The sequence below is a fragment of the Balaenoptera physalus genome (genome assembly GCF_965194825.1).
Source record: "Balaenoptera physalus genome assembly, chromosome: 1".
Taxonomy (NCBI): Eukaryota; Metazoa; Chordata; class Mammalia; order Artiodactyla; family Balaenopteridae; genus Balaenoptera; species Balaenoptera physalus.
This window is the reverse complement of record NC_138882.1, coordinates 150,316,310-150,342,674: the sequence shown is the minus strand read 5'-3', so window position 1 is coordinate 150,342,674 and position 26,365 is coordinate 150,316,310. Positions and strand designations below refer to the sequence as shown.

The 26,365-nt window shown below is 50.5% G+C and overlaps 3 protein-coding genes across 7 annotated transcripts in view; 1 reads left to right on the top strand and 2 right to left on the bottom strand.

The window, feature by feature from the left end:
- Positions 1 to 1,768, top strand: part of TTC4 (tetratricopeptide repeat domain 4) — a 37,234-nt gene extending 35,466 nt beyond the window's left edge. For all 3 annotated transcript variants that reach the window (XM_082430397.1, XM_082430398.1, XM_082430396.1), the window contains one exon: positions 584 to 1,768. In XM_082430397.1, the coding sequence (XP_082286523.1) occupies positions 584 to 686 (103 nt within the window). In that variant the 3' untranslated portion in view covers positions 687 to 1,768. The remainder of the gene's footprint in view (positions 1 to 583) is intronic.
- A 4,600-nt stretch (positions 1,769 to 6,368) lies between these two features.
- PARS2 (prolyl-tRNA synthetase 2, mitochondrial) lies at positions 6,369 to 15,151 on the bottom strand. 3 transcript variants are annotated; one of them, XM_082429968.1, is made up of 3 exons: positions 14,926 to 15,151; positions 12,048 to 12,180; positions 6,369 to 11,394 (listed from the first exon to the last, which is right to left on the bottom strand). In XM_082429968.1, the coding sequence occupies exons 2-3, from the start codon at positions 12,178 to 12,180 to the stop codon at positions 9,938 to 9,940; spliced, it is 1,590 nt and encodes a 529-aa protein (XP_082286094.1). In that variant the 5' UTR covers positions 14,926 to 15,151; the 3' UTR covers positions 6,369 to 9,937. The 3 variants fall into 3 exon arrangements, with proteins under 3 accessions (XP_082286094.1, XP_082286093.1, XP_082286095.1); XM_082429967.1 differs by lacking the exon at positions 14,926 to 15,151 and adding an exon at positions 13,174 to 14,856; XM_082429969.1 differs by lacking the exon at positions 12,048 to 12,180.
- A 233-nt stretch (positions 15,152 to 15,384) lies between these two features.
- TTC22 (tetratricopeptide repeat domain 22) overlaps positions 15,385 to 26,365 on the bottom strand; it is a 35,073-nt gene continuing 24,092 nt past the window's right edge. Inside the window, exon 6 of the mRNA XM_082429680.1 lies at positions 15,385 to 17,229. Coding sequence (XP_082285806.1) covers positions 17,167 to 17,229 — 63 coding nt within the window. The 3' untranslated portion in view covers positions 15,385 to 17,166. The remainder of the gene's footprint in view (positions 17,230 to 26,365) is intronic.

Sequence of the window (26,365 nt, the reverse complement as noted above, 5' to 3'; positions counted from 1 at the left end):
GCCCAACAGCTGCAAATGCTCTAGTGACCCGCACCTCCTGGCTTTTGCTCCCCCACGCCCCACCTCTACCCCTTTTTCAGTTAACGCAAGCTGAGACATGGCAGCTTCCCGGAAGCCTTTCCTGATTCCCCTTTCCCATAGAGGGAATCACGTCCCTTGGGCTAACACCGTACCTCACAGATGCTTCTATAGTTGTGCCTTGCTGTCATTATTTATCTCCCTCCCCCCAGAGAGGGATGGTGATTTTTGTTTGTTGTTTAATGAGTGTTTTCAGCAAGGGGCCTGGCTTACCCTGGGCACTCACTGTTGAATGAAGGAATGAAAGCGTGTGCTTGTTTTATTTCACGTTTAGCCATAGATATACATGATGCTATAGGACGGGCCCAAAGGTTCTTGCTAGGTTCTAAGGGAGAGAGGGTCATGCTAATTTGCAGACTTATAAACAACCAAACTAATAAATATGCTGAACTTGCATTTTAATGTTGACTCATATCTAAAGGTTCACCTTGACTTGTTGGGAAGGTCCATGGATGATTAAGATTGCAATTCAATTAACCCCTCTCTTTTATTGTGTTCACTGCAGGTACTTTGTAAAAGCCCTGACACCAGCATTTTTGGTCTGTGTAGGATCCTCTGCTTTTTGCAGGAATTATCTCCGGGGGAGAAAGGTGCGCCAGGTAAAGTGACTGGGCCATGCTGTGAGAGCCAGGCCCCTTGGACCTCCTCGCCGCTCCTCCTCCTCAGCCTGGGGTCTAGCACACTTGAATCAGCAGGACCTACTCCTAGAATCCAGCACTTTATTTCTGTCACCCTGGGGACAGGCCTTCCCTGCATCGTGGTTGGGGAGGAGCTGCCGACTTCCTGAACTGCAGCCTCTCTGGTCAGAGTGCTGAGCTCCAGCTGGTCTTCACTCACCTCTCTTGATACAAAACTCCGTGCCTTGGTCATGACATCCTTGGACTCACTGTGAGCTGTGTTAACCACCAGCCTCCATCTCTGACCTGAGGAACTCACTGGTCTGCGGATGCTGACTCACAATCCAGTGACGTGGTTCTGAACCTGTGTGGAGTCAGAGGCCTTAGAGAAGCTACGGCTCACACTGCAGACATACACAAACCATGCGTGTAATTGTAAGGTATCAGAGCTGAGAGACTCGGGCCTCCCGTGACTTCACGAGCACAGACGGCTGCTCTGTGGGGATGCTGTAGATCCCTTGGGGTGAGATGGGGCCAGGAAAGCCAGGTCCTGTTTCTGCATCTATAAAGACCTACAAACTGGGGTCCTCCAGAACCCCTAAAATGTTTGTCACTTTTCCTAATCTTTGCAGTATGGAGAACTGTGACATATTTGGACAGTATGTCACAGTTTCCACATTTCAGAATTTTATGCCTTTTAAACTGGAAATCTTTTTGTATGTTGAGTCACTGTCAATACGTTGTATTTTTGTCTGCAGCTATTTGCTTCCTCCTTTCCAGAGGATTTTATATACCCTTACCTTGCGTTGCCCACCCCGTCCCCCAGGGAAGAGTGTACTTCCCTGCTCGTGATGCAAAGGGATGTGAGTGGACATGTCCAGACCGAGCTTACAGAGCATCATGTGGTAGGCTTTTGCTCTTTTCCCTCTGCCGTGGGAACATATTTCCCAGAGAGGGGCTGTTCCTTTAGCCTGGGTGTTAGATGCTAAGACACATGGAGCAGAGCTGAAGCAGCTGGCCTGCAGCCATTGACTGTAACATGAATGAGAAATAAATGTTTGTTGTAGTAATAAGCACTGAGATTTGGGGGTTGTTTGTTACTATATAGCAAAGCTAACTAATACATCATTAAACTGAAACCAGCTGCTCTACTTAAGATCGACTGATTTGGGGTTTTGTGCTGTGCCTGCCTTCGTCTTTGAAGGGCATTTTGCTGTGGAATATTTACAAAGGACCAGGCAGCTTTCTTCCAGGTGCGGATCCCTGCCTGTGGCTTGTGGCCAGAGAGCCGAAGTCCAGCCTCCATCCTAAGCCTGGCTTAGGCCACACTGAGGCCGTCCTCTCTCACTTTCCAGCTGGACTCCATGCTTTGTGTAAGAGGCTAACATTCAGCTAGCAGCAGCCCCAGCAGGCATTGCAGGGTTCCCTGCAGGAGCCACCACACTCTCATGGGGCAGAGCAGGTTCCAGGGTGCCGCCTTACTCACCTGTGACACAGACTGGTTACCGTGTCCCCTTCTGGACACTGAGGCTGGGGTGAGGTGCCAGATGAGAGCAAATTGTACGGTCAAAAGTATACGCACCTTGAGAAGAATCTGTATGTGACCATCATCCCCGTCACCCAGCCCTTTCACAAGACTCCTGGCAGTCAAGTCCTCAGTCATTTCTGCTCCACCTTCTCTTCAGTCCCTGCCCCCGCTCCAGCTGGGGTGGGACACAGGCAGAAAGGGGAGAGAAGGGACTTAGGATGGCGGGCTGTGAGACCAGAGGTAGGGTCCCAGTGCTGCTGACTTGCTGTGACTGTGAATGAGGGACGGCCACGTGGAGAACGGTCCCTGTTCCCCCCTCACAGGCATGTCTGAGGCCCTGCTGTGCAGATACCGTGTGCAAAGTGCTCAGTGCAGTGCCTGGCGCATAATTACTAATAACCAACTCTTAACTCAGTGAACTATACGCAGGGGCACATCCATGCACACCCGTGCACTTAGACCAGTGATTCTCAACCAGAGGCAGCTTTGCATCCTGGGGGGACATTTGCCAGTATCTAGAGACATTTTTGGTTGTCACAACTTGGTGGAATGCTAGTGGGTGGAGGCCAGGGACGCTGCTAAACATCCTACAGTGCACAGGGCAGCCCTCACAGCAAAGCTAGCTGGCCCAGATTGTCACTAGTGCTGAATTAGAGAAAGGCTGCACTAAACCTTCCAGAAGGGAAGCTCTCAGTGGGCAGGGGCCAGGTGAGGGGCTGGTCTGACTGCCCAGGCCTGACACACAGTGGGAACTCAGTGACTGTGTGCCGATGAGTGGATGGAAGAATGAAGGAACTAATGAATGAAAAAAAATTAGCCAGAGTCCTGTCCCAAGGCCCCACTTGCATACACACAGCACTAGTAAAGGCATTCCCAAGCTCACACCCAGTGTGGCCACCTTACACCTCTTCCAGGAAGGCTCCTGGCCTCCCAGTCCATGGCTCTGCCTCCTCTGACTTCTGCCATCCTCTAAGGGTCGCCAGGCGAGTGAAACCGGTTCGGACTTAGGAGTGACCTACAGAAGTTAGGATGAGAACCTGGCTGGGGTGAGGAGCAGGGGGCCCCGTGAGCCCCACCTGCCTGGCATGTGTGCCCACACCCCCTTCCAGAGCACAAGGCCTCACCCAGCCTTGCCCCACTGCAGTGGCTATGATGGTGGGCAGCGCAACCCAGCTGAGCACAGCCAGGAGTGTGGGGGAAGGGCCCTAGGCACTCCCCTTCCTCAGGGGCAGAGCCTGCGGGGTTGGGGACAGGTGGCCCTCATGTGAAGCGGATGTGTGCAGTGGGACCTGTGGGCCTGGCCTTCACCTGATGCCTCCCCGGCCGCCTGCCCATGCCTGGGATTCCAGCAGAGCCTAATCAGAGCTCCCCACAAGTTCTTCTTAACCCCTCGCCACCTCATTTTACAGATGAGGAAACTTAGGCCCAGAGGAGGGACAGGGAACCAGCATCCTTGGCTTCCCCGACTTGAGGCAGAGCCTTTCCCACCATCCCAGGGCCCCTCCTTCCCACAAGACTAGAGTGTGGCCCTTCCCAGGGCCAGGGGTCAGGGATGGAGGTGAGACCCCCACACACACACCCTGTCTGGTTACCTCTGTGGATTTAGGGTGGTAGCTGGAGAACTGGGTGGAGGAACAAAGCCCTCTTATGCCAACCCCTGATGAAACACACTGCTGGCAGTTGCACAAGGGCAGGCAGAGAGATGATGGCCATCAACACGGAGTGCAAGCAGTGTGCAAACCATGTACCTGAATTCCCTCATCCTAACAGTCATGCTCTCAGGTCTGTGATCCCAATTTTATGAATAAGGAGATGGGGGCATGCAGTCTCACCAGTCAGTGTCAGAGCCAGGATCTGAACCCCAGCATCTCACTCCAGCGCCCACCTGCCTCCTTTCCCATGTTCCTTTCATTCCATTTGCTTTACAGACGTTTAATGGGCACCAACCAAGGGCAGGGCATCAGATAGCCTCTGCCTTCAGGGTCATGCTGTTGAGTGGGTGTCATAAACCTAACCCTGGGCTGAGAACTTCTCCAGTGAAGAGAAATGCAGCCACGACAAGCAAGTCTGTCCATGCCCCTGCTCCCTGTTCCCCCATCAACACTCTTGGTGTGGCATTCAAGGCCCTTCAGGGTCTGGCCCTTTACCTCTGCAGCTCCCTCTGTCTCCAGCCTCCTTAGCCCAGCCATCCTGGCCTCGGTTCAGCTATAGGGCAGGAGGGTGCACTGGCTAGAGTATCAGCTCTGGAACCACGCTGCCTGCCTTCTAATTCCAGCCCCATGACCCACTAGCTGAGTGGCCTCGGGCACCGGTCCTCAGTTTCCTCATCTGCAAAATGAGGATAACAACATCTACCTCATGCAGATGCTGTGAGAATTAAATGAATTAATCTATGTGTAGCACATGGAACACAGCTTGCCTCATACCAAGTGTTTGTTTAATCTATGGAACTTACTTAACTTTTTATTCTCCAATCTTGCCATGCTCTTAGCTTTGGACTTTTGCACATTGTTTCCTCTGTCTGGAAGACTCTTTCTTCCACTTCTTCCCCTCCCTCCATTCCCACTGTTCCCCCCTTTACTATTTAACACCTAGTCTTCCATTAGGCCCAGGTGCCTCTTCCAGGAAGCCCTCCCGGCTTCTTATCACATCCCATGATACCTGCACCATCCCTACACTTACACTACACAGTAATTGTCTGATTACTGGATGGTTGCTCCCACTTCTCTGGAAACTGAGTCAAGGACCCTGAACTGTGCATCATGTACTCCCAGGACCTAGCACAGCACCTGCTCAGCACACAGCAGGTGCACAACAAATAATTACTGACTGATGACACAGGCAGGAGTGATGAATTCTGCACAGATGCAGTGCGGGGAGCCACCACACATGACGGATGTGGGCCGTTCAGTTGAAGAAGGGATTGGTGGGGTTGGGAGAGGTGGGAGGGTCTTCGAGCAAAGGCAAGGAGCCTTGAAAGGGCATATTCCAGGGGTAGCGTGCGGGCTGGCTGGGCTTGGTAGTAACGGCTGCCATCTATTGGGCACTTAGGATATGCCAGACAGCGTCCTAGAGTGCTTCATGTGGATGGGCTCAATCCTTGCAACACCTCTGGGAGGCCAGGAGCTCAGCAACATTTTACTGAGAAGAAAAGTGGCACAGAGAGGATAAGCAGCTTACAGAGCCAGCTAGTGAAGAGTGGGCCAGAACCTGAATTCAGGACTCCCCTAAGCCCCTCAGGAGATACTAACAGTAGCAAGACTGGGCCTCTGACTCCAGGAGTTGGCAACAAACCCAAAGGCCCTCCTGCTCACTCCAAGGTCATGGTAAAGTCTTGGCGCTCACTGTGACCTGCAATGTCCCCGACGTGTCTACCTGGGTAGAAGAATCCAGCCTGCAGAAACCCCTGCCAGCACCCAACATCCTGCCCATGGCACTTCCGTCAGACCACGCGCTTTCTGGGTGAGTTGGGCAACAAGTTCTATCCTTGTACATGGGGTGTCCTCACCGGTAAGTGCCTCCACCTCACTCTCCCGGCCCTACACGGCTTTAACCACAAGCTTATGAGCAGCCTTGAGAGCTGCTGGCTTAATAGGAGTGGACACCATCCCCGCACGGAGGAGGGGCCTGAACGTGGGAGCCTAAAGTTGCCACCCCACTGTGGTGGCCCACGTGCACTGCCCACCCACCTACTGAGCGCAGAGGACTAACTGACCTTCCATAAGGGCACCTGCCACTTCCCAAGCACCTGCTGTGAGCAGGCACTGCTGTCCCCGTTCTACCGATGAGGAAGCACAGGGGTATGAGAAGTATCTTGCACAAGGTCACATACCTACTAAATGGCCCAGGCAGTCTGACACCAGAGTCTCTAGTCTGGGTCACTATGATGTAAGTCATTATTTTAAATTAAGTGAAGTACCTTGATTTTTTTCCCCAAAGTTCACAGTAACATCATAAAAATCTTTATTTTCCCATTTTCCACATTATAGAAAACTTTAAAAAATCCTCTTCCTAACCCTAAAACAAAGCCGTGTGTGCCCTTGATGCATAACAATTCTAAAATGCATTCTGGCGTCTAGGTGTAGAAATGGACAGTGGGAACTCTGTGAAGAGGCCTGGCGCTCAAGTAGTTAAGGAAATGACAATTTCGAGATTTCCGCAAAGCTCCTTTATTGATAGCCCAGCAGGTGTTTCTTCCATTAAAACACCGATATTAATGGAGCCCTTGATTTACATTCTAAACTTGATTTACACGACGGTTTTGTTATGCACCAGCCTTTGTCCTCAAGTATTATTTCTGCTAAACATTTCTCAGCCAGTTGCTTCTCCATCTCCCCAAGGAATGAGCAATGATAATACAGCCTGTACCTGTTATTTTGCCAGCAACCCCATTTCATCAATTTATGGCAAGAGGTAACATTGGCAAGTTCAGAAAGGAGAGAGGAAGGTACACGGTTTGAAAATGTCTGTCTTTCCTCTAAGGAGATGGAACCATTCTGCAGGCGTTACTTAATTCTTGCTCGTGGCACTCCCCAGGAAGGTTGTGAAGCAACATATCAAAAAAACAAAACCCAGGTCTCGGGATAATGTTAACAGCAGAACATGAGCTCCCAATGGGGGTATTTCCTAAGTCATCCCATGTAAGGGAAGCATTTCCTGAGAGCACACTAAGGGTTAAGCTTTTCATATAAGTCAGCTCAGCCAACCCTTAGACAACCCAGGGAGGTAGGTACCATTATCATGAGCGCATCTTACAGATGAAGAATCTGAGATACACAGATGCACAAAGGACAAGTTATTTGTCTAAGATCACATCCCTGCTAAGTGGTGGATTTAGGACTGTCTATTCAAGGTTCTGATCTTTCCACCAAATTATACTGCCCCTGGCTACAGGACACTGGCTAAGTAATCAGGAGACCTGGGTTTCAGTTCAGCTTGACCTTGAGCAAATCACTGTGCTCCTTGTATGTGTCTCCCTTGGAAAATAGAGCATGGGTCCCTGTTTCAAACCTACAGCACTTCTGTAGCTCAAAGGCTGACTCAGCCAGACATCACTCCCTGCAACAAGATGGACCCAAGGTAGCCTAACTTAGGGGACGTAGCACCTGGCCTGCAATCAGGCGGTTTGCCAGTAAGATGGGTTGTGGCAGGTTAATTCCCACTGCAGGCCTGTCTCCCATCTGTGAAACGAGGGCTGGACAGGCACGCTCCAAGTTCTCCCATTCTAAAGGTCCATGATTCTACATCACCCTCAAATCGTTCTGTGTCATACACATTTATGAGCGTTTTAAATTAATTGGTTCTCTATTCCCTGAGTCTGATTTTTTTTAATGAGGCAAATGCATATTTATTTATTTATTTTTGGTCGCACCCTGCAGCATGTGGGATCTTAGGTCCCTGGGGGATTGAACCCGTGCCCCCTGCAGTGGAGGGGTGGAGTCTTAACCACTGGACCACCAGGGAAGTCTGAATCTGATTTTTAAAAGTGCTTATTCTTACATTAGGCTAGTCTTCCATAAATAAGTAGGCTTATGGAGCACAAATTTAAAATTAAAAATATATATTTAAAGCACCCATTTGCACGAATTCTAATTTCTCTACTTCAGGCTAACTTGATCAGACAGACATAAATAATCTTTTACTTATCGGAATCATTTTGCCCAGGCAGAGGCCATGCGGTATAGTGGGACAGGCACAGGTTTTGGTCAGTACTCAGTTCTAGCTCTGATACGTAATAGCTGTGCATCCTTAAGTTGCTTAAATGGAGTTTCAGGTTTCCTCATCTGTAAAATGAGGATTTCACAGCACCTACCTTGCACAGTTTTAAGGTCTGAACACAGCACATAAAAGGGCCTCACAGCACAGTGGCACATGCAGGCCCTCAACAAATGAATGACCAGACCACTGAAAGCAGAGAGCTCACATCAATCTGACAGCGCACAACCGAAATGACTCAAATACTCAACCTTGCAATGTAGCCTCAGAAGGCACTCCATCGACTTTACGAATTAGAATCATCTGGGGAGTTTTAAAACTGCCGATGCCTAGGCCACACCCCAGAACAGAACCTCGGGGTGGGACGCAGGGGATTCCACTGTGCAGCCAAGGGTAAGATTCCTGCCTTACAATCCAGCCTTTCTGGGTTTGCTCTCAGAATCCCTGTCTCCTGGCCTGAATGCTGGCCCAGAGCCCAGCGGCAGGCCTGGGAGTCATTAGGAAACCTGATGGTGTGTGCTGGGGGTGAGGTTACTCTGGCAGGAACAGTGGTCACAAGCTGCTGGGAAGCTGTTTGGCAGGTAGAACAACAGGCCAAGACAAGAACTTCAGTGCACTAGGAATCAACCTAGGACCCCAGCCTCAGGGAGCTGACTATCAACAAGAGGCTGGCCGCCATACAGTGAGCTGTGCCCGCAAAGCGAAAAAGAAGGGCGTCGGTGCTGAGCAGGCGAGCATAGGGGGAGCCAAAGACAGAACCACTGCCAGGAGCTGCCGAGCATGTTTCAGGAGGTGGTGGCTTTGAGCCTGGCCCTGAGAGATTCTTGTTAGGTTTGGACAAGGCATGACCCTGGGGGCCGAGGATGGAGAACCTGATTCTGCTCCTGGAAGCAGGAGCAGTGAAGCTCAAGCCCGCTGCCAGCTCTCCCCAGGGCTCAGGCAGAGACCTTCTCTTAATATTCACCGCTGTCGTGCGTGGCTCTAGGATCCAACTCTGCATGCAGGATGAAGTCACCATGGCACTTGAAGCCTGCTGCCCCTCACACTTGTGGGAAGAAATGGTTTAACACACATTTTCCCAGCCACCCAATTTTCTTTTTTGAGTGGAGAAAGAGTAGAAAAAGGAAAGTTTCCAGGCAGGAAGCCACTGCACTGTTAACATGGCAGGTGTTAGCACTGTTTCCAATTAACATGCAAGGCTCATCCCAATAGTTTGACTTTATTCAATCAATATAACATGATCTCAGTGCTAAGCCACCTCAAGAGGAAGGGCCAGGTCTCTGGAGGTGGCTTGGGGGCCCTTAGCTGATTGTATTAACCTTCTGGGTAGCTTAGACGATGGAGGATCAGAGGAACAGATCAGATCTGATCTGCCTGTCATGAACCTCTCGGGGAACCAGCCAGTCACAGCTGTAAGGACCTTACAGATCTAGTTCCATTTTCTCACATCACAGATGGGGAAACTGAGGCCCCAGCAGGGGAGGGGTCGTGTCCAAGTCACCAGTGAGTCAGTGGCAGTCAGGTGTCCTGATTCTTCTCCCCAGACCATCAGGCCAACTTCTCAATGGAGGAAGACAGGCGGGTGGCCTCTCTGGACCGAATGCAGCAAGAGGGCCGTGGTTGGACTGCTGGAGCTGGAAGGGCCTCGGCCACTGGGGAGGCCCCATCCTACACATGGGAAACTCCTCTGAGAGGAGGGAAGTGACTCTTCTGAGGGCCAAGACGACAACTTGGCTCCTTCTAGCCACTACCTCCGAATAGAATATAAAAGGAATGATATGTGGCAGCAGGGCCAGCCAGATAAAGGGATCAAGATAATGACTTTAAATACAAATAGTCCGAACAGATGACTGGATAACAATTGGTTTTCCTAACATGGTCTCACCTTCCATGAGTTGCCCTCTTTCTGGGGAGACCAGCTCTGGAAAGCAGTATAAGAAAGGCAGCGTTAGAATGAACACCGAGACTGTGAGATGCAGTGGGAGGGGTCCGGGGGCATTTAGACAACCTGCACTTGGCTCAGTAATTCCAGGACTCCCTCTCTGGTGAGGAAGACCACCTCTCCGGTGTTCTGGCACCAAACCTCAAACTGTGCAGGGTCGTCCAGGGCCCTCTTGCCCGCGATGATCACAAAGGGGTAGCCGAACTTGTTGGCGTCTTTCAGTCTGTTTCCAATGGTCAGATGGGTCCTGTCATCCAGCAGGACCTCCCCTTGGAGCTGCGGCACCGCCTCTGTGATGTGGTCATACAGGTGCCCTGTGAGCTCTGCGGCCGCCTCCTCCTTACTGCCCTTCTTGGGGGAAATGAGGCAGACTTGGTAAGGGGCCAGGAGGCTGGGCCAGCGGATGCAGTCTTCTGTAGCGAGAGCTTCAATGACAGCGGCCAAGATCCGTGTCACACCCAAGCCATAGCACCCCATTTCAGCCAGGGATGGCTTGCCGTGGACATTGGTGAACTGGGCACTGAAAATGGAGGAGTACTTGGTGCCCAGGTAAAACGTGTGCCCGACCTCGATGCCTTTGGTTTTGGTCAATGGCCCCTGGCAAGCCGGGCAGTTTGTCTGTGACAAGTCCAGAGTCTCCATGTTGGCCGAAAAGCCGCAGCTGGGACAGACTGCAAGCCGGTCCTCTCCGACGTCCACCGGCAGCTGGAACTCGTGAGACATCGTGCCCCCGATGCTGCCCACGTCTGCCTGGACCTTGACGCACTGCAGCCCCAGCCTGTCAAACAGGCTGCTGTAGGCATCACACACCAGGCTGTAGGTCTGCCGGGCGGCCTCAGGGGAGGAGTCGAAGGTGTACATGTCCTTCATGTAGAACTCTCGGCCTCGGAGAAGACCAAAGCGGGGCCTGGGCTCATCCCGAAACTTCCTCGTCACCTGGTACAGCCGGAGCGGGAGCTGCTTGTAGGACAGTGTCTGCTGGGAGGCAATCAGGGCTGTAATGGCTTCCTCGTGAGTTGGTCCTAAGCAGTACTCCTTGCCGTGTCTGTCTCTAAGTTTTAGCAGCTCCTTGCCCATCGAGTCCCACCGGCTGGTGGCTCGCCAGAGCTCTGCTGGGCTGAGGCTGGGCATGTTGACCTTCTGTCCCCCGATGGCCTGCATCTCCTGGTCTATCACCCGCACAAGCTTCTCCATGGCACGGACAGTATAAGGCAGGAGGTGGTAACAGCCGGAGCTTGCTGGGTGAATCAGGCCCACCTGCAGCATCAGCCGCTGGCTCTTACAGGTCAGCTCGCCAGATCTGCCCTCTAGAGAGAGCACCTGGTCTTCCCGAAGGTTCTGGGGCTGGAACATGCGGGACAGCACCAAGCGCTTCCCTCTCCCTGGGGCACGGTGGTGAAACCTGTGAGGAACGTACCCCGAGAGCTGGGGACTGCAGGTGGCCCAGGCAGGCAGCGCTCTGCATCTTGTCAGCAGCCCTTCCATCACACCCCGGCGTAAGGAGGCACTTGCGCCTGAAGAAAAACGAGCCGAGCAGAAATAGGTGTTAACTGTGATCCAGCACCCTGCAGTAGTCAGCGCAGGCTGGTCTCCAACAAACTTCTACAACCACCACCGATCTTGCGGATGCAAATCCTTTCTTTTCTAATATCCTAGCAGATCAAAGTACTATTGTACTTCTCTCACCGTTTACTGCTGTTTAAAAAAAAAATCAATATTTTCCCGTTTATGGGACTTCCCTGGTGGCACAGTGGTTAAGAATCCGCCTGCCAATACAAGGGACACAGGTTCGAGCCCTGGTCCGGGACGATCCCACATGCCGCGGAGCAACTAAGCCTGCGTGCCACAACTACTGAGCCTGCGCTCTAGAGCCCACGAACCACAACTACTGAAGCCCATGCACTCTAGGGCCTGTGTGACGCAACTACTGAGCCCACGTGTTGCAACTACTGAAGCCCGTGCGCCTAGAGCCCGTCCTCCACAACAAGAGAAGCCACCGCAATGAGAAGCCAGTGCATCACAACGAATACTAGCCCCCGCTCACCACAACTAGAGAAAGCCCACATGCAGCAATGAAGATCCAACGCAGCCAAAAATTTTTAAAAAAAATTAAATTAAAAAAAAAATATATATATATTTTCCCGTTTATAAAAATACAACAGCATACTGTGGAGACACCAATGCGTGGTGACAGCATTGGCTCTGGAATCAGGCAGCTTGGATCCCAGTCCGGCTTCCCAATAACTGCACCCTGTGTAGCTTGGGACATGACTCAACTCCTCTGTGCTCAGTTTCTTCATCTGTAAAATGAAGGGACCCACCATATAGGTTTATTGTGGGAATTTAGAGAAAAGTTATAAGAAGTTATTAGAGGGCTTCCCTGGTGGCACAGTGGTTGAGAATCTGCCTGCCAATGCAGGGGACACGGGTTTGAGCCCTGGTCTGGGAAGATCCCACATGCCGCGGAGCAACTAGGCCCATGAGCCACAACTACTGAGCCTGCGCGTCTGGAGCCTGTGCTCCGCAACAAGAGGCCACGACAGTGAGAGGCCCGTGCACCGCAATGAAGAGTGGCCCCCGCTTGCCACAACTAGAGAAAGCCCTCGCACAGAAACGAAGACCCAACACACCCAAAAAATAAATAAATAAATAAATAAATTTAAAGTACGTGCTGAAAAAAAAAAAAAAGAAGTTATTAGAACAGTATCTGGTATATTCTATGAACTGAATCTAAGTTTCCTAAGAAAAACAGAAACAAAAAAGGAAATCAACTATAATCTCTCAGCCCAGAGACAACCACTACTGACGATCCCTTGTCTCTTTTGCGAGCCCTGTCTTTGCCCACAAGCCCCCACCCCACCCATGCCTTCAATGTCCTTAATGTCTCTTCCCCCCTCACAGCACACAGTCCCTGGTCAGGCCACATGGTCATGGCTCCGAGTCAACATCTCCATTCTGTACGTTGTGCCTCTTAAGCTTCACATCTACCCATCCCACTGCCTCCCAGAGAACACACTGCATGAGTACTTCACACTCAGCACCCCACAGGGAGCTCAGCATCTTCCCCCTAAGCCTGCTCCCCGTCCAGCGCTGCCTGTCACTCTGAATGGTAGTGCAAGCCACCCGTTGTCCAAAACAGAAACGCAGGTTCATCCACTCTGAGCTCCCTCTGTGCCCCACCTTCACCAACCCCTCTGGCCCTGTGATTCCTACTGCTTCACTTGCTTTTGATTCTGTGCCTTCTCTCCACCTCCACAGCCTCCACCCAGGTCCAGGCCACCATCATCTCTCACCTGGGCTACTGCAACAGCCTCTTCACTTGGGCTCCCAGCTTCCAGGCCCACCCTCCTCCAATCCATTCTCCACGCTGTAGCCACAGGGGATACTTCCAAAACACATACAGCAACAGCTTTTCTTGCTTAAAATCCTCCAACAGCTTCCTGCTACCCTTAGAATCAGGTCTAAGCTTCTGACCTTCACAGTGCACATGGCCCCACGTGAGCTAGCTGCTGGTCCCCTCTGGCCTCCTCTCACCAGTGCCCTCTCTGTGCTCCAGCTTCAGCAGACTCATTATTAAAACACAGTTCCTTTTGTGTAGAATGCTCCTCCCCCCTTTGCATACCAACTTCTACTCATCCTCCAGGCCTTAGGAGTGCCACCCTGTCTTCTAGGATGCCTTCCTTGACCCACTCCCCATACCCCAAAGGCCAGCTTCTCCTGCAGCAGCCCTTGATCCCCTATCAAACACCAATCACTCTTTGGAGTTACTGCTCCTTCCGCTGCCGGTCTTCCCCCAGGCAGTCAGCTCTGTGGAGGAAAGGACCAGATCTGACTCGCTCACCACTCAGCACAGAGCAGGGGCTTACTAGACAAGTGTCTAATGAATGAGCACGGAGGTTTCTGTATGATTTTACAAAATATTCACACATTCCTAAGGGCAGTACAACATTTCATTGACTAGATCAAAAACGATTCTCCAGAGTTGTTAATTTTCTCTGTTGTATGTAATCTACAACAGAAGGCTTTCTTTTCTTTTCTTATATATTTGGGAGAGATCTTCAGGAATGGAATTACTGAGGCAAAGGGTATAAACTCTTCCAAGGTTCTTGATTTATGTTGCCAAATTTAGTGAGCATCCCTGATCTTCAGCAAATTCCATGGGACAAAGCTCTTCTGCAGTATGCTGAGAACAGGTTACTAATTCCCCTCAGCTCTGGGAAGCTCAAATCCCCCCAGGTGGTTCCCTCCAGCTTTCAGCAGCCTCAATCCTCCAGCTGGTCTCCTCCAACCTCAAGCAGCTTCATCCATTTCCCCTGGGCACTGTACAAATATTATCATTTCCTATGTGGCCTACGACCTGAAAACGGCTGGGAGGCACGGCCACAGAGCCCTAGTGTGACTGCGTGGAAAAGTGCAGGCCTGGAGGCAGGGCACACGTGGTTGACACCTGGAGCCATCACTTAAGGTCCCACCTCAGGCCCGTGGCCCAAGCCAGAAACTCCTTCACCCCTGACTCCTCCTCAAGCAACTGAGTCTGTCTCCAAGATTTCTCTCAAGTCCACCCCCTCTTTTCTTTCCTTTACTTTCTCAGCTTGGGTTGAGAAGGCCCTCAGTACAGCTTGCTACATTACGATAGCCCAGTGGTTCTGAAATTTAAGCAAGCATTAGAATCACCTGGAGGGTTTGTTAAAACACTGATGGTGGGGCCTCATCCCCTGAGTTTCTGATTCAATAAGTCTGGGGTGTGGGCAGAGAACCTGTATTTCTAACAACTTCCCAGTCACAACGACCCGAGGCAGACAAGGAAGGAAGTCCTGCGATTTCACAACGGAGGAAACAGACTAGGAGACGAGTATTATTCAAAAGTTTGTGATGGTGACCCCGCCCCAATCCAAGGACGAGATGCACGTGGGAAAACGGACACCACGGTCCTCGGTCTCCGCGCCCAGAACCGAGCCCTCTCTTCATTCCGCAGCCCCTCCCTCAGCCCGTCCCTCAGCCCGTCCCTCAGCCCCCAGCCCTCACTGTCACCCACGATCACCAACCGTAGTCCAAGCGAACTCCGACCCCGCAGGGGCCGCCGCGCCGAGCCCCCGCGCCTGCGCCAGGGGCGTGTCTGCACCAAGCCCCGCCTCCTGTCCTTCCCACCAATCACAAAGCCGCGCTCACGGGGACTGGCCCCACCCCACTCTAGAGGCCAGTGAATTGCTTGCCGGAAACTTAGGGGAGAGAGAATGGCCTCATAGGTTGGCCTACGCAGCAATAAGTAAATCACCGTCCCGGAAGTGCCCTCTAGGATTGAGGGAGGTGTAACTCTATGATCAAGGACGCGGGCCTAGGTTTTGAGTCTGGTGTTCCCGCCCACTGCCAGGGCCCGCCCCACTCTCTGAATAGGAGAACCACCGGCTATAGTGTAACCATGACAACAGTAGACCATGCGGTTTCGAATCTACCCTATGATTTTACAGGCTATCAATTTAAATAAATTAAAAAATTTTAAACAATTGGAATAAGACACCTTTATTTAATCTTTAAGACATTAAATCAAACTTTCACAAAATATTTTTTGAGCAGCTACCACGTACCAACCGCTTGTAGAAGCTGGGAATAGCGAACAAAATAGACAAAGTTCCCGGCATTCAGTATACCTTACATTCTAGTCAATAATCCGATACAATGAAATTTAAGGGAAGGCCAAAGAACTCAGGATAAGTGGTATTTTAATGCAATTAAATTTTTTTAAAAATACAAAAACTGACATCATGAACAAGTTATCAAAATTTTATATAACGACAGGATCCGTTAGTCAGATGGTGTTAAGTTCTATGGAGAAAAATTAATTAGGGAAGGGAAAGGGTTGGAGGTCGAGTGGTTGCCATTTAAAATAGAAGGATCAGGGAAAGCCTGGTGGAGAAGGTGACATTTTAGCAAAGACCTGAAGGAGCTGAGAGAACCTTGCAGATATCTGGGGGAAGTATGTTTCAGACACAGGGAAGAAATGCAAATGTCCTGAGTGAGAGCTGCATATCATATAACTCTACCTATCTGATAACAGCTATAGTTTATGCAGCACCTAAAATCTACCAGACCCAGTGCAAGACACTGGTGATTCTGCTATTGGCCCCAAGAAGCTCTCAGCCTGTCAGGATCTGCCAGGAAAAACACTGTGTCATCAGTGGTGTAATGGGGGCTGAGAACAGTCCTGTGGGAGCACAGGGAAGGAGGGCTTCCCTGAGGAGGTGAGCTTCAAGCTGAGCCTGAAGGATGAGTGGGGTTTAGCAGCACAAGAATGGCAGTGGGAGTGGAGTGAAATGTCCAGGACAACTCACAGGCACAGAATCAGGAAATAATGAGCTGGTGTGAGGGAAACATGGGGTGTGGTAGGGTTTACAACTTTATTTCCCACAGCTCCCAACACAGTGCCCGATACACAAACCAAACCAGTGGTTCAATCACCCTGTGCCCCCAGTCCCAGCCCCACGATGCTGGTACTTTATAGTCCCCAGTGATCCTAACGTGAAGCCTGGGCTAGATCTGCTGACCTAGAGCAAGGGCATCAGACAACCCGGTGCCAGGTGGGGGGATGGTAGACATATGTCATCATCCCAGTCTTACAGCTGAGGAAAATACAGCTTGGTTGAGTTCCACAACTGGCATCTGCTTACCAGCTAGAAGGCCAGGCAGACCTGGGCTGGACCTGAGCTCTTTTGCTCTAAGAGCATCACAGCCTCTGCAGCCCAGCACTGTGCTCGGGGCTTTCCCAAGGAATGCAGTCCCAAAGGTTTTACTGGGGCAACAGTCCCCATGCTTCTCTGGGGGCAGAAGTTGAATAATCTCCAGTATATTTCAGGATCCAAAGTAGCCTTATATTTCTTCCTGCTGCTCGTGTACTTTATTACATCCTTTCCAATCCTGGAAAAGCCAGGCATCCATCCTCTGCACCCTGAGGTGTTAATTATTTCTCAATTAGCAGTTACCGGCTGTAGAGCATAGTGGTGTGGAGAGGCCTAATGACTCACCGTGTTTGAACATCCCCACATCTTCAGAGCACTTTACCGATGGTAACTAATTAATGCTCATGACCCTCTTGGGAGGCAGGCCAGAACTGCTGCCTTTCACCGGGAGTTTACAGGAGGCTCTGCAGCCGGGAGCTGCAGGGTCCACTCCAGCCAGCCCTGGTCAGAGTAGATTTGCTCCCCATTGAGAAAGTCCAGGGTGGTGGAGACCAGAATATAGCCCTTTCTCTGCTAGCAACTTCCTGGGTGACGTTTCAATCAATTAATTGATCAGTCATTAATTGGGTGCCTTGATTTAAAGAGTCCATTCATGGTTAAAACCTCACAAGTTCCCTAAAACAGAAAAAAAGAAAAAGAAAAATTCATTCATTCATTCGTTGTCATCTACAACAAAGCAAAAGCAAAGGACCGCACACTTGCCTTGGTGTCCCACAGCCCTGGGGACTCACCATGCTGTTAGTGGTTTCCACCGGCTGCTGGCCAGACTGGGAGTCCCCTGGGGGCAGGCACAGCCCTGAGCACAGGGCCTGGCCCAGTCAGGGCTCAGCAAAAGGTTTTGCTTTTTTCTTGTTTTAATATATCAATCAATAAATGAATGGATGGTTTGTCTCTCTCTCAGATCGGAGCTCCTCCAAGGACAGGTTGAGTCGTCCCTGCATACCGAACCCATGGCCTGTCGCAGAGAGGCTCCAAGTGTGTGCTGAATGAACAACAAAGGCTGAGTTCACGGTGAACTCCCTGACCTCAACTTGCTCATAACCTCCCGAAGAGGCTGTCTCTCAAAGTGGTGGTCACGGCAGCCTGTGGTAAGACGTTATGAAGAGGGGAGAGCAAGATGCTGAGGGAGCAGCGTTGCAAGGAGGGGGTGGATCAGGGAGGGCTTCTCGGAGGAGGGGGCGTGAAATTGGACCTTAAATGATAACTAGGAACTTTCCAGGCTAAAAAGAATAGGAAGACATTCTAGTCAGAGGGACAGTAAGTAAGGAAAAAGGCTTCAAGATAGTTCTGGCTGGAGCACAGAGCACACCCAGGCATCAGGGAAGCACAACTGGAAAGGCAGTGGGCACCACTGTGCCAGGGCCTGCTGGACCAGACTGCCAGTTTCTCATCTTTGAGGCCAGTGAAATTTTTCTGTGAAGAATGATACTTCTCCTGCCCCACCCCCGCCAACATACACACATCTGTTTTGAGGTTTAACCCAAATCAGCTCCTCTTCTGAGAAAAATCCCTGGGCATTTTGCATTCCACTCTACAGCATATATTTGTTATATTTGGAAAACAAGTGTAATTGTCACTCCAGGAAGACGGTTGCCTCCTCTGCCGAGGGCACTGGCCAGTGTGAGAGGCAGTTCTGTGGGCAATGGAAGGGTTTTACACCAGGGAAGGGCATGGTCAGTTGTGTTTCTTTGCCTGAGTGAGGTGTGAACTGAGACTGGAGGAAGAGGATGGGGAGAGAGGCTGGATGGGAAACTCCCGTAACAGCCCAGACTGGGGCAGTGAGGGAGAGGAGGGGACAGACTCCAGAGAAGCATTGGGACAGTCCACCTGTTGGACTCCTGAGCCCACCCCCTAACCTTTTAGCCCAGCCTGGCCCAGACAGACTGGCCTGGAGGTGGGAGGGTGGCCTTGCCTGGGAATCCTGCCCAGCCAGTTCCCAGCTGTGCAACCTTGGGCCACTTGCTTCCTTGTTTCTTCATCAGTAACACAGAACACCACGTAAGGCTGTTGTGAAGGGTTCATGAGAGATGTAATTGAAAGCAACTGGCTCATTCCAACTCCAGGAACCCTATGGCTGCCCTCGGCCACCATAAGGAGACAGCCATCCTTCTGCTGCCGCCTCTGTTTCCTTCAGACTCCCCTCTCCGGCTACAGTGCGGGATGCCAATGCCCTTCTCTCTCCAGGGGGCCTCTTCCCCCTGGGCCCAGAATTCCCCTCGTTCATTTATTCACTGTCCTAGTCTAAGATGATTAGAGGCCAGAAGGGGGCTGGGGAGGAGGGGCCTCTTTTTTTAAATCAAGATTCCTCAGAATTGAAGAGTGTGGCACCAAACGTCATCATCATCATCATAGTTCACATTTGTAGAGCCCTTGCTATATGCCATGGACTGTATTAAACACCTTACACCCATGTCTGATTAAGTCCTTACAATAAAACCCCATGCAGTACAAATATCACTGTTATGTCCATTTTACAGATAAGGCAACCAAGGCTTGGAAAGGTTGATTAGCTTGTGCATGGTCAAGACAACTAGTAACAGGGAGAGAAAGGATTCATCTCCAGGTCTGTTTGATGCACAGCCTGATCTCCCCACTCAGAGCCTCCAATGTTATTTGTATCAAACATACATCCAAAGTTGTGGGAGCAGTCACCCAAACAGACTCTTTCTGTCTGGCTGGGTCCCCTCTGCTGGAGGCCCACTCTTTGGCGACCACCACAATGGCATCCTCTTGAGGAACCCTCCCTTGAAGTCCCCTCTGGCAGGGCCTCCCCCTCTCTTGAGACCCCTCAACATTTTGTCTGAGTCTCTCCTCTGGCCCATTCTCTCTCTCAGGTGTGTCACATGAGTGTGTACATGCGGTGGGGCAAACAGACCTGAGTGCAAATCCTCACTTTGTCACCCACTTACCGTGTGCCTGTGGGTGAGATACTCAGCTTCCCTGAGGCTCAGATGCCTCATCCTGAAGATAGTAGTGACATCTGCCCCATGGAGTTGTGGTGAAGATACAAGGAGTTAGCCCAGGTACAGGGCTTAGCACAGTGCCTGGCACATAGTCAGGGTTCAATAATGTTCGCTGTTATTACAATGATTATTATTATTATTATTTTAAAAATAAATTTATTTATTTTATTTTTGGCTGTGTTGGGTCTTCGTTGCTGTGCGCGGGCTTTCTCTAGTTGCGGCGAGCGGGGGCTACTCTTTAGTTGCGGTGCGCGGGCTTCTCATTGTGGTGGCTTCTCTTGTTGTGGAGCACGGGCTCTAGGCGCACGGGCTTCAGTAGTTGTGGCACGCGGGCTTAGCTCCTCGGTGGCATGTGGGATCTTCCTGGACCAGGGCTCAAACCCGTGTCCCCTGCATTGGCAGGCGGATTCTTAACCACTGTGCCACTAGGGAAGTCCTTATTACAATTATTTTTAATGGTGAAAGTGCCCTGGCTGGCACAATGCCAGGCACACAGTTGGGCATGTGGCACATGCAAAACATTTATCTTCTCACCCCCATAGACTGCGAGCTCCCAGAGGGGAGGGCCCATGTCCTGTTCATCTCTAGCCCTGCCATAGTAAATCTGTTTACTATGTAGAAAGGTTTTGTACATAGTAAATCTCAGTACATGTTTGCTGAATTAATGTCTTTCTAAATAATTCCCTCAATTCATAAGAAAGGCTTGCTAAAAATGCAATGAAACAGAACTCTCAGCAACAGTTAATCTGTCAACCAACAGCTCCCTTTTGAGCCCCTGCTTTGGGTTAGTGCTGCAGAGCACTGGCATAGCCAGAAGAAGTCTGGGGCACAATGTAGATGCCCCAGGACAGAGGGAATAATCACGTCTGTGAGTTCTGAGTGTGACTCCAGCAGTTTACCTGGTCACCCTCATCTGGAAGGATGATGGGAATTGAGTTCTTTCCAACAAGGCTTTGCCTTTTCTCTTTGGTGCAGAGTTGAGTTAGGTGTGAGTGGACCAGGTAGAGTTGACGCCCTCCAAGGCTGGTGGCTTAGAGAGAAGAAGGCAGCATCTGGATCCAAACAGAGCTGGGTTTGCTTTCCAGAGCCAGCATTTACTGGCTTTGTGACCTGGGGCAAAGGACTTGACCTTTCTGGTCTTTGGCTGCACTACAATGGGGTCAGTAACCTCCTTGAAATACTATGAAGAGCAAATGAAAAACATTACAAAACTTTGTAAACTGAAAGCTCTGTATTAATATTAATAATAGAAATATATTCAGATCATTCTTTTGTAAGATTAAATGTGTAATGAGATGATGACTTTTAAGTAATTAAATGAGATTATGTATGTAAAGCACTTGAAGGGCACCTGGTGCATAGCGCTCAGTATTGGATGAACTATTGTTAATACTCCAGTACGGCCCTCCTGTCCGCTGCTCCACTACCTGACGGCTCTTCCCCACCATGTCCACATGGCTCACTCCTTCACCTCCTTCAGGTCTTTGCTCCAATGTCACGTTCACAGCCAGGACTTCCTGACACCCTGATTTTCACCACAATCCCCATCCCTGCTCCCCAGCACTCCTGATACTCTCTCTCTCCCTACTTGTTTTCTCCGTAGCATTTATCATCATTTAACATACTAAATATCTAGATTTTGGTTTATTGTGTTACATTCCCCCTCTACCACCTGACTCCACCCCAATTAGAATGTAAGCTCCATCCAGGAGGGCAGGGATTTTTGTTTGTTTTGTTCACTGCAGCAGCCCCAGCGCCTATTCCAAGGGGCACCAAACTTTTTCTGCAAAGGGCCAGACAGTAAATATTTTATGCTTTGCAGGCCATGTCATCTCTGTCACAACTACTCAACTCTGTTGTTATAACATGAAAGGAGCCATAAAAATATGTAAACAATGAGCGCAGCTGTGTTTCAAGAAAACTTTATTTACAAAAACAGGCAGTGGGCCTAATTTGGCTTGTGGGCCGCAGTTTGCCAACCCCTGGCCTAAATCATTGTCTGGCACATTATAAATGCTCAATAAAGATTTGGTGAATGAATTAATTAGTGAATAAATGAATGAATGAGCACAAGACAACTGGTGCAGGGACTGGTCCTCAATAAATACTTATTCCTTCCTATTTTATACTTAATAAATACAACAAGGTAGGCCATGGTGTACTGTATTAGAGGTACAAACAAGGTGCCATGCAAGTACTGGGAGGTGGCAGAGTCCTTCTCTTGGGATGAGAGAGGACATCAAGGGTGTCTAAAGCTGGGCTCCCCTAGAAGCAGGCCCCGAGTCAAGGATTCGAGGGCAAGCAGTTTCTTTGGGAGGTGATATCAGGAAACACTGGTAGGAGAGTAGGGAAGTGAGAGAAAGAAGGGCCAGAAATGAATACAGTGTGTGATAATGAACGGGCAGTTTACTGCTATGGGCCCCTGGGTCTCAATCCCACATTCCTCCAAATTATCTTATCCCCCCACCCACCCCTGTTTATGAGGTTCAGGTATTTATCCAGTTTCCATTCCCCATTGGTTGAAGGCTGTTCCCAGGGGTGTCAGCTACCCAGTGCTTCCGGCCAGGTGGAGAGTGTCAGGAGCTTGCAGTAGGATGACATTAGTGGGTACCAGGTAGGTGAGCAGAGAGGGAGCGTGGCGGGCACTGAGGTGGTACTTGAGCTGGCCTTGCAAGATAAACACACACCATCTTGTTTAAGATACTGTTTTCAGGTCTTTGATGCCCACAGCTAAGCCTAATCCTAACAGGGACAGTCACTAATAGCTGTTCCAGTAGACAGACAGACAGAGAGCATCTTCTTTCTTCCTTCCTTTCTTTCTTTCTTTCTTTGGCTGCGTTGGGTCTTCGTTGCTGCACGTGGACTTTCTCTAGTTGCAGCGAGCGGGTGCTACTCTTGGTTGAGGTGCGCAGGCTTCTCATTGCAGTGGCTTTTCTTGTTGTGGAGCACCGGCTGTAGGTGCACGGGCTTCAGTAGTTGTGGCGCTTGGGCTCAGTAGTTGTGGCTCGCAGGCTCTAGAGCTCAGACTCAGTAGTTGTGGTGCACGGGCTTAGTTGCTCCGCGGCATGTGGGATCTTCCCAGACCAGAGCTTGAACCCATGTCCCCTGCTTTGGCAGCCGGATTCTTAACCTGTGACACCAGGGAAATCCCCAGAGAGCATCTTCTGTCCCTTGCACCCAGTGGGAAAACTTTCTGGGAAGGACTCTGATTGGCCCAACCTGGATCCCATGTCTGCATTTGCAGTCAGGGGATGGGGTATTATGATTGGCAGCCCTCTGCCACCACTCAGAGTGGGGAAGGAGTGCTTAGTAGCCCAGGAAGGAGAGGTTCTATTCCCAGCAAGGAGGGGCACTGGGCAGATGGAAGCAGTAGCTCTCCACCACAGTAGGGGTTCTTCGGTTTGTTTCTTTTACTTTGTGGATGAAAAATAAAACTCACAGAGGAGCTGCAATTTAATGAAACAATTTATATGCCAAAATAGAACAAGCCCCAGCATAGAGCTATTGACTGGTTTGGGAACATAAATATGAAAAGTGCATTCAGATTTTTTAAGTGTGCAGTTTATAGAGCAACATATGTGATAGAAGAGAAACTAATCTAAACCCCAAATAGTTAAAAAGCCATTCGTTGATACTCTTTAGCCTGTCTGCCATTCAAGGCAGTGTGTTGGGTGGGGGGGGACTTCCCTGGTGGTCCAGTGGTTAAGAATCCACCTTCCAATGGAGGGGACGTGGGTTTGATCCCTGGTCAGGGAACTAAGATCCCACATGCCGCGGGGCAACTAAGACTGCGTGCTGCAACTACTGAGCACGTGAGCCACAACTAGAGAGCCTGTGCGCTGCAACTAGAGAGAAGCCCGCATGCCACAACGAAGAGCCTGTGCAACTAAGACCCAACACAGCCAAAAATAAATAAATAAAATAAATATTTAAAAAAATCAAGGCAGTGTGGGAGGAACTCAGGAAAGTTATTGAACCTCTCTGAGCCTCAGTTTCCTCATCTGTAAAATGGAGACAATGCTGATACACAGCTCCTGGGCTTGTGAAGGTTAAACGAGGTGAGGCGTGTGAAACATGGGCCACAGGGACTGGTCCATGGCAAGTTCTCAGTAAATAGTTTTGATGATGATAATGATGATTTTTTTTTTTTTAACCTCCCTGTGGGAATATTCACTGCTCAAATTGTTCTTCTGTGGCCATCTAGGGGCCAGCTGGAGCTTTTCCACAGCTCCACAGGAGTTTCTGCTCACCACTCTCTCCAAGAATACCCCCTTCTGCTCCTCCTCCTCATCTCCAAACTAGAGAGGTCATAGTCCAAACAGACCTGGGGGGGTAGGAAAGGTGCTTCAGGTAAGTGGAACAGGGTGAGCACAGGCGGGAAGCGGGACGTGGGGGCCGGTACTACCGATGTGCAGCCTGGAGAGGCTGCCTGGGGGAGGAGCCGGGGCAGGAGCGAGCAGGTGGTGCCCCTCACCCCCTCAGCAAACCTTGCTAGTAACTTCAGCCCCGCGGCGCCAGAGCCAGAGCCGCGGAGGGTTTCTTGCTGGCAGCATGCCCATGATGCTGGGGATCTGTTTCCATCTGCTCATTTTACTGCTGAGTTGTAAAGTGCTAAATGTCATTATCCTCCCCTTCCTTAAACAAGAAAAAAAGTTAACGGCCTGAGAAAAGGAGATATTTCACTTCATTTGGCATCCAGCCACCACCATCTACACACGGTGCTCCCTCGGGGCCTGATTAGAGACGGGAGAAGACCTGTTCTGTTCTGCTTTCAGCTGCTGGCACCCGCTCTGTGCAGGCTCCAGGGCGGGCACTGGCAGCTAGAGGCCAGGCCAGGGCTCAGCCAGGCTGCGGGTGTTCAGCCACTTCCTGAACAATTCAAACACTGTAATAGGTGCCAAAACAGAAAGTGAGAATGGGAGCCAGAGCAAAGTGACTTGATCAAGGTCACCTTGCTTATTAGGGTCTGTGTTCTATGTGGCAAAGGTGAACTTGAGTCAACACACAGAAATTACATAAAAGAAGGTTTCAAATCAATAAAAGGACAAACTCAGAAAACTTAGACTGTTAAGAAATGGATTGATTCCATCAATAGGTAGTGAGCTGCCTGTCTGCCAGAGGCATGCAAGTGGTTTAGATACTCCTTTCAGAACACTCACTGTTGAGAGGAGTTCTGATTTAGATGGAGAGGCTGGAAGAGGTGATGATTAAGGTTCTTTTCAATACTGAGATTCTAAAAACCTATAACTGAAAAATCTTACCTGTTTTCATGATCTTTAACATGCCTAGCTCTTGCTGGCTTAACAGGAGTTTCTAGCACCTGATGTTGGCTGCTAGACACAGAGGAAGGAATGGGCAGGCAGCACAAGGTGCGATTCATCTTCATTACTCCGATTATGGGGTCATAAGGCTTTTACTCTGCAGTGCTCCCCTAAGGAGCTCCTGCTGCTTCAGCTGTGTGACAGAGAGTTGTCCTCCCAGCTGCCCAGTAGGCAGGGGTGTTCCACGGGACTCAAAGCTGTAATTGAATAAAGATCAAACCAGCCACAGCCACGATCCTGGGGGACTGCCAGGCCTGGCCTCAGCAGTGGCTTGCTGAAGAGGCGTGGCCAAGGACACGTCCTGAGCCCCAGGGACAGCCATCCTCTCCTCCCCACTGGGCTGGGGAAAGGCCACTAACACAGAATGAGTGTGAACAGTGTGGAGGGTGGAGTAACCAGCTCTGCCAGCTTAAACCTCCAAGAGCTTCCCATTGGTCTTCCAAAGTCCCCACTGTGGCCCACGAGGTCCTGCATGACCTGCTCTGCATGCTCTAGACTGTGAGCTCCCTGAAGGCCCGGGCAGGGTCTATTCTGTTCTGCACAGTAGCCCCAGAGCTTGACACTATGCTTGGCACTTGGCCGGTGCTTGATAAATGCTGAGTTAATGACTGGTAGGCCTGTGGTCTTCCTGGACTTAAGAGAAGTGAACTTGGCAAAGGAGGCAGCCCCAAGGGCAGAGAACACTGGCCCAAGGGGCTGGAGGTGGGGTTCGAGTTTCTATCTGTCATTGATTCATTGCTTGACCTTGGGCAAGTCCCTGCTCTCTTGCCTCAGTTTCCCTACCTGGGCCTCAGTTTCCTAGCCGCAGATTTGGGGATTTGGTCTAAAGCTGGAGAGGAGGGCTTCCCTGGTGGTGCAGTGGTTAAGAATCCGCCTGCCAATGCAGGGGACACGGGTTCGAGCCCTGGTCTGGGAAGATCCCACATGCCGCGGAGCAACTAAGCCCATGTGCCACACAACCACTGAGCCCACCTGCCACAACTACTGAAGCCCGTGTGCCACAACCACTGAAGCCCGCGTGCCTAGAGCCTGTGCTCCACAACGAGAAGCCACTGCAATGAGAAGCCCGCTCACCGCAACTAGAGAAAGCCTGCATGCAGCAACGAAGACCCAACACAGCCAAAAATAAATATTAAAAAAAAATAAGTAAAAAAAAAAAAAAAAAAAAAAAAGCTGGAGAGGAGGTGGAAAGACAGCCCATGCTCTCCGGCTGAGCTCTAGCCTGCAAAGTTCCCTAGGTGGCAGACCTGGCCCCAACCTCAGCCCTTGTGGACCTGGTGATGGAATCACCGGTTTTGGACTGACGTAGCCACGTCCCTGCTGTGAGTTTACTCAGTTCAACAACCAAAACTGAGCCTGTCTTATGTGCCAAGCTCAGTGCTGGGCCATGGGGCTGAATCAGATGTGGTCCTTGCTGTAAAGAGCCAGAGTTGAATGGGGACAACAGACATGGTGACATCATTATGG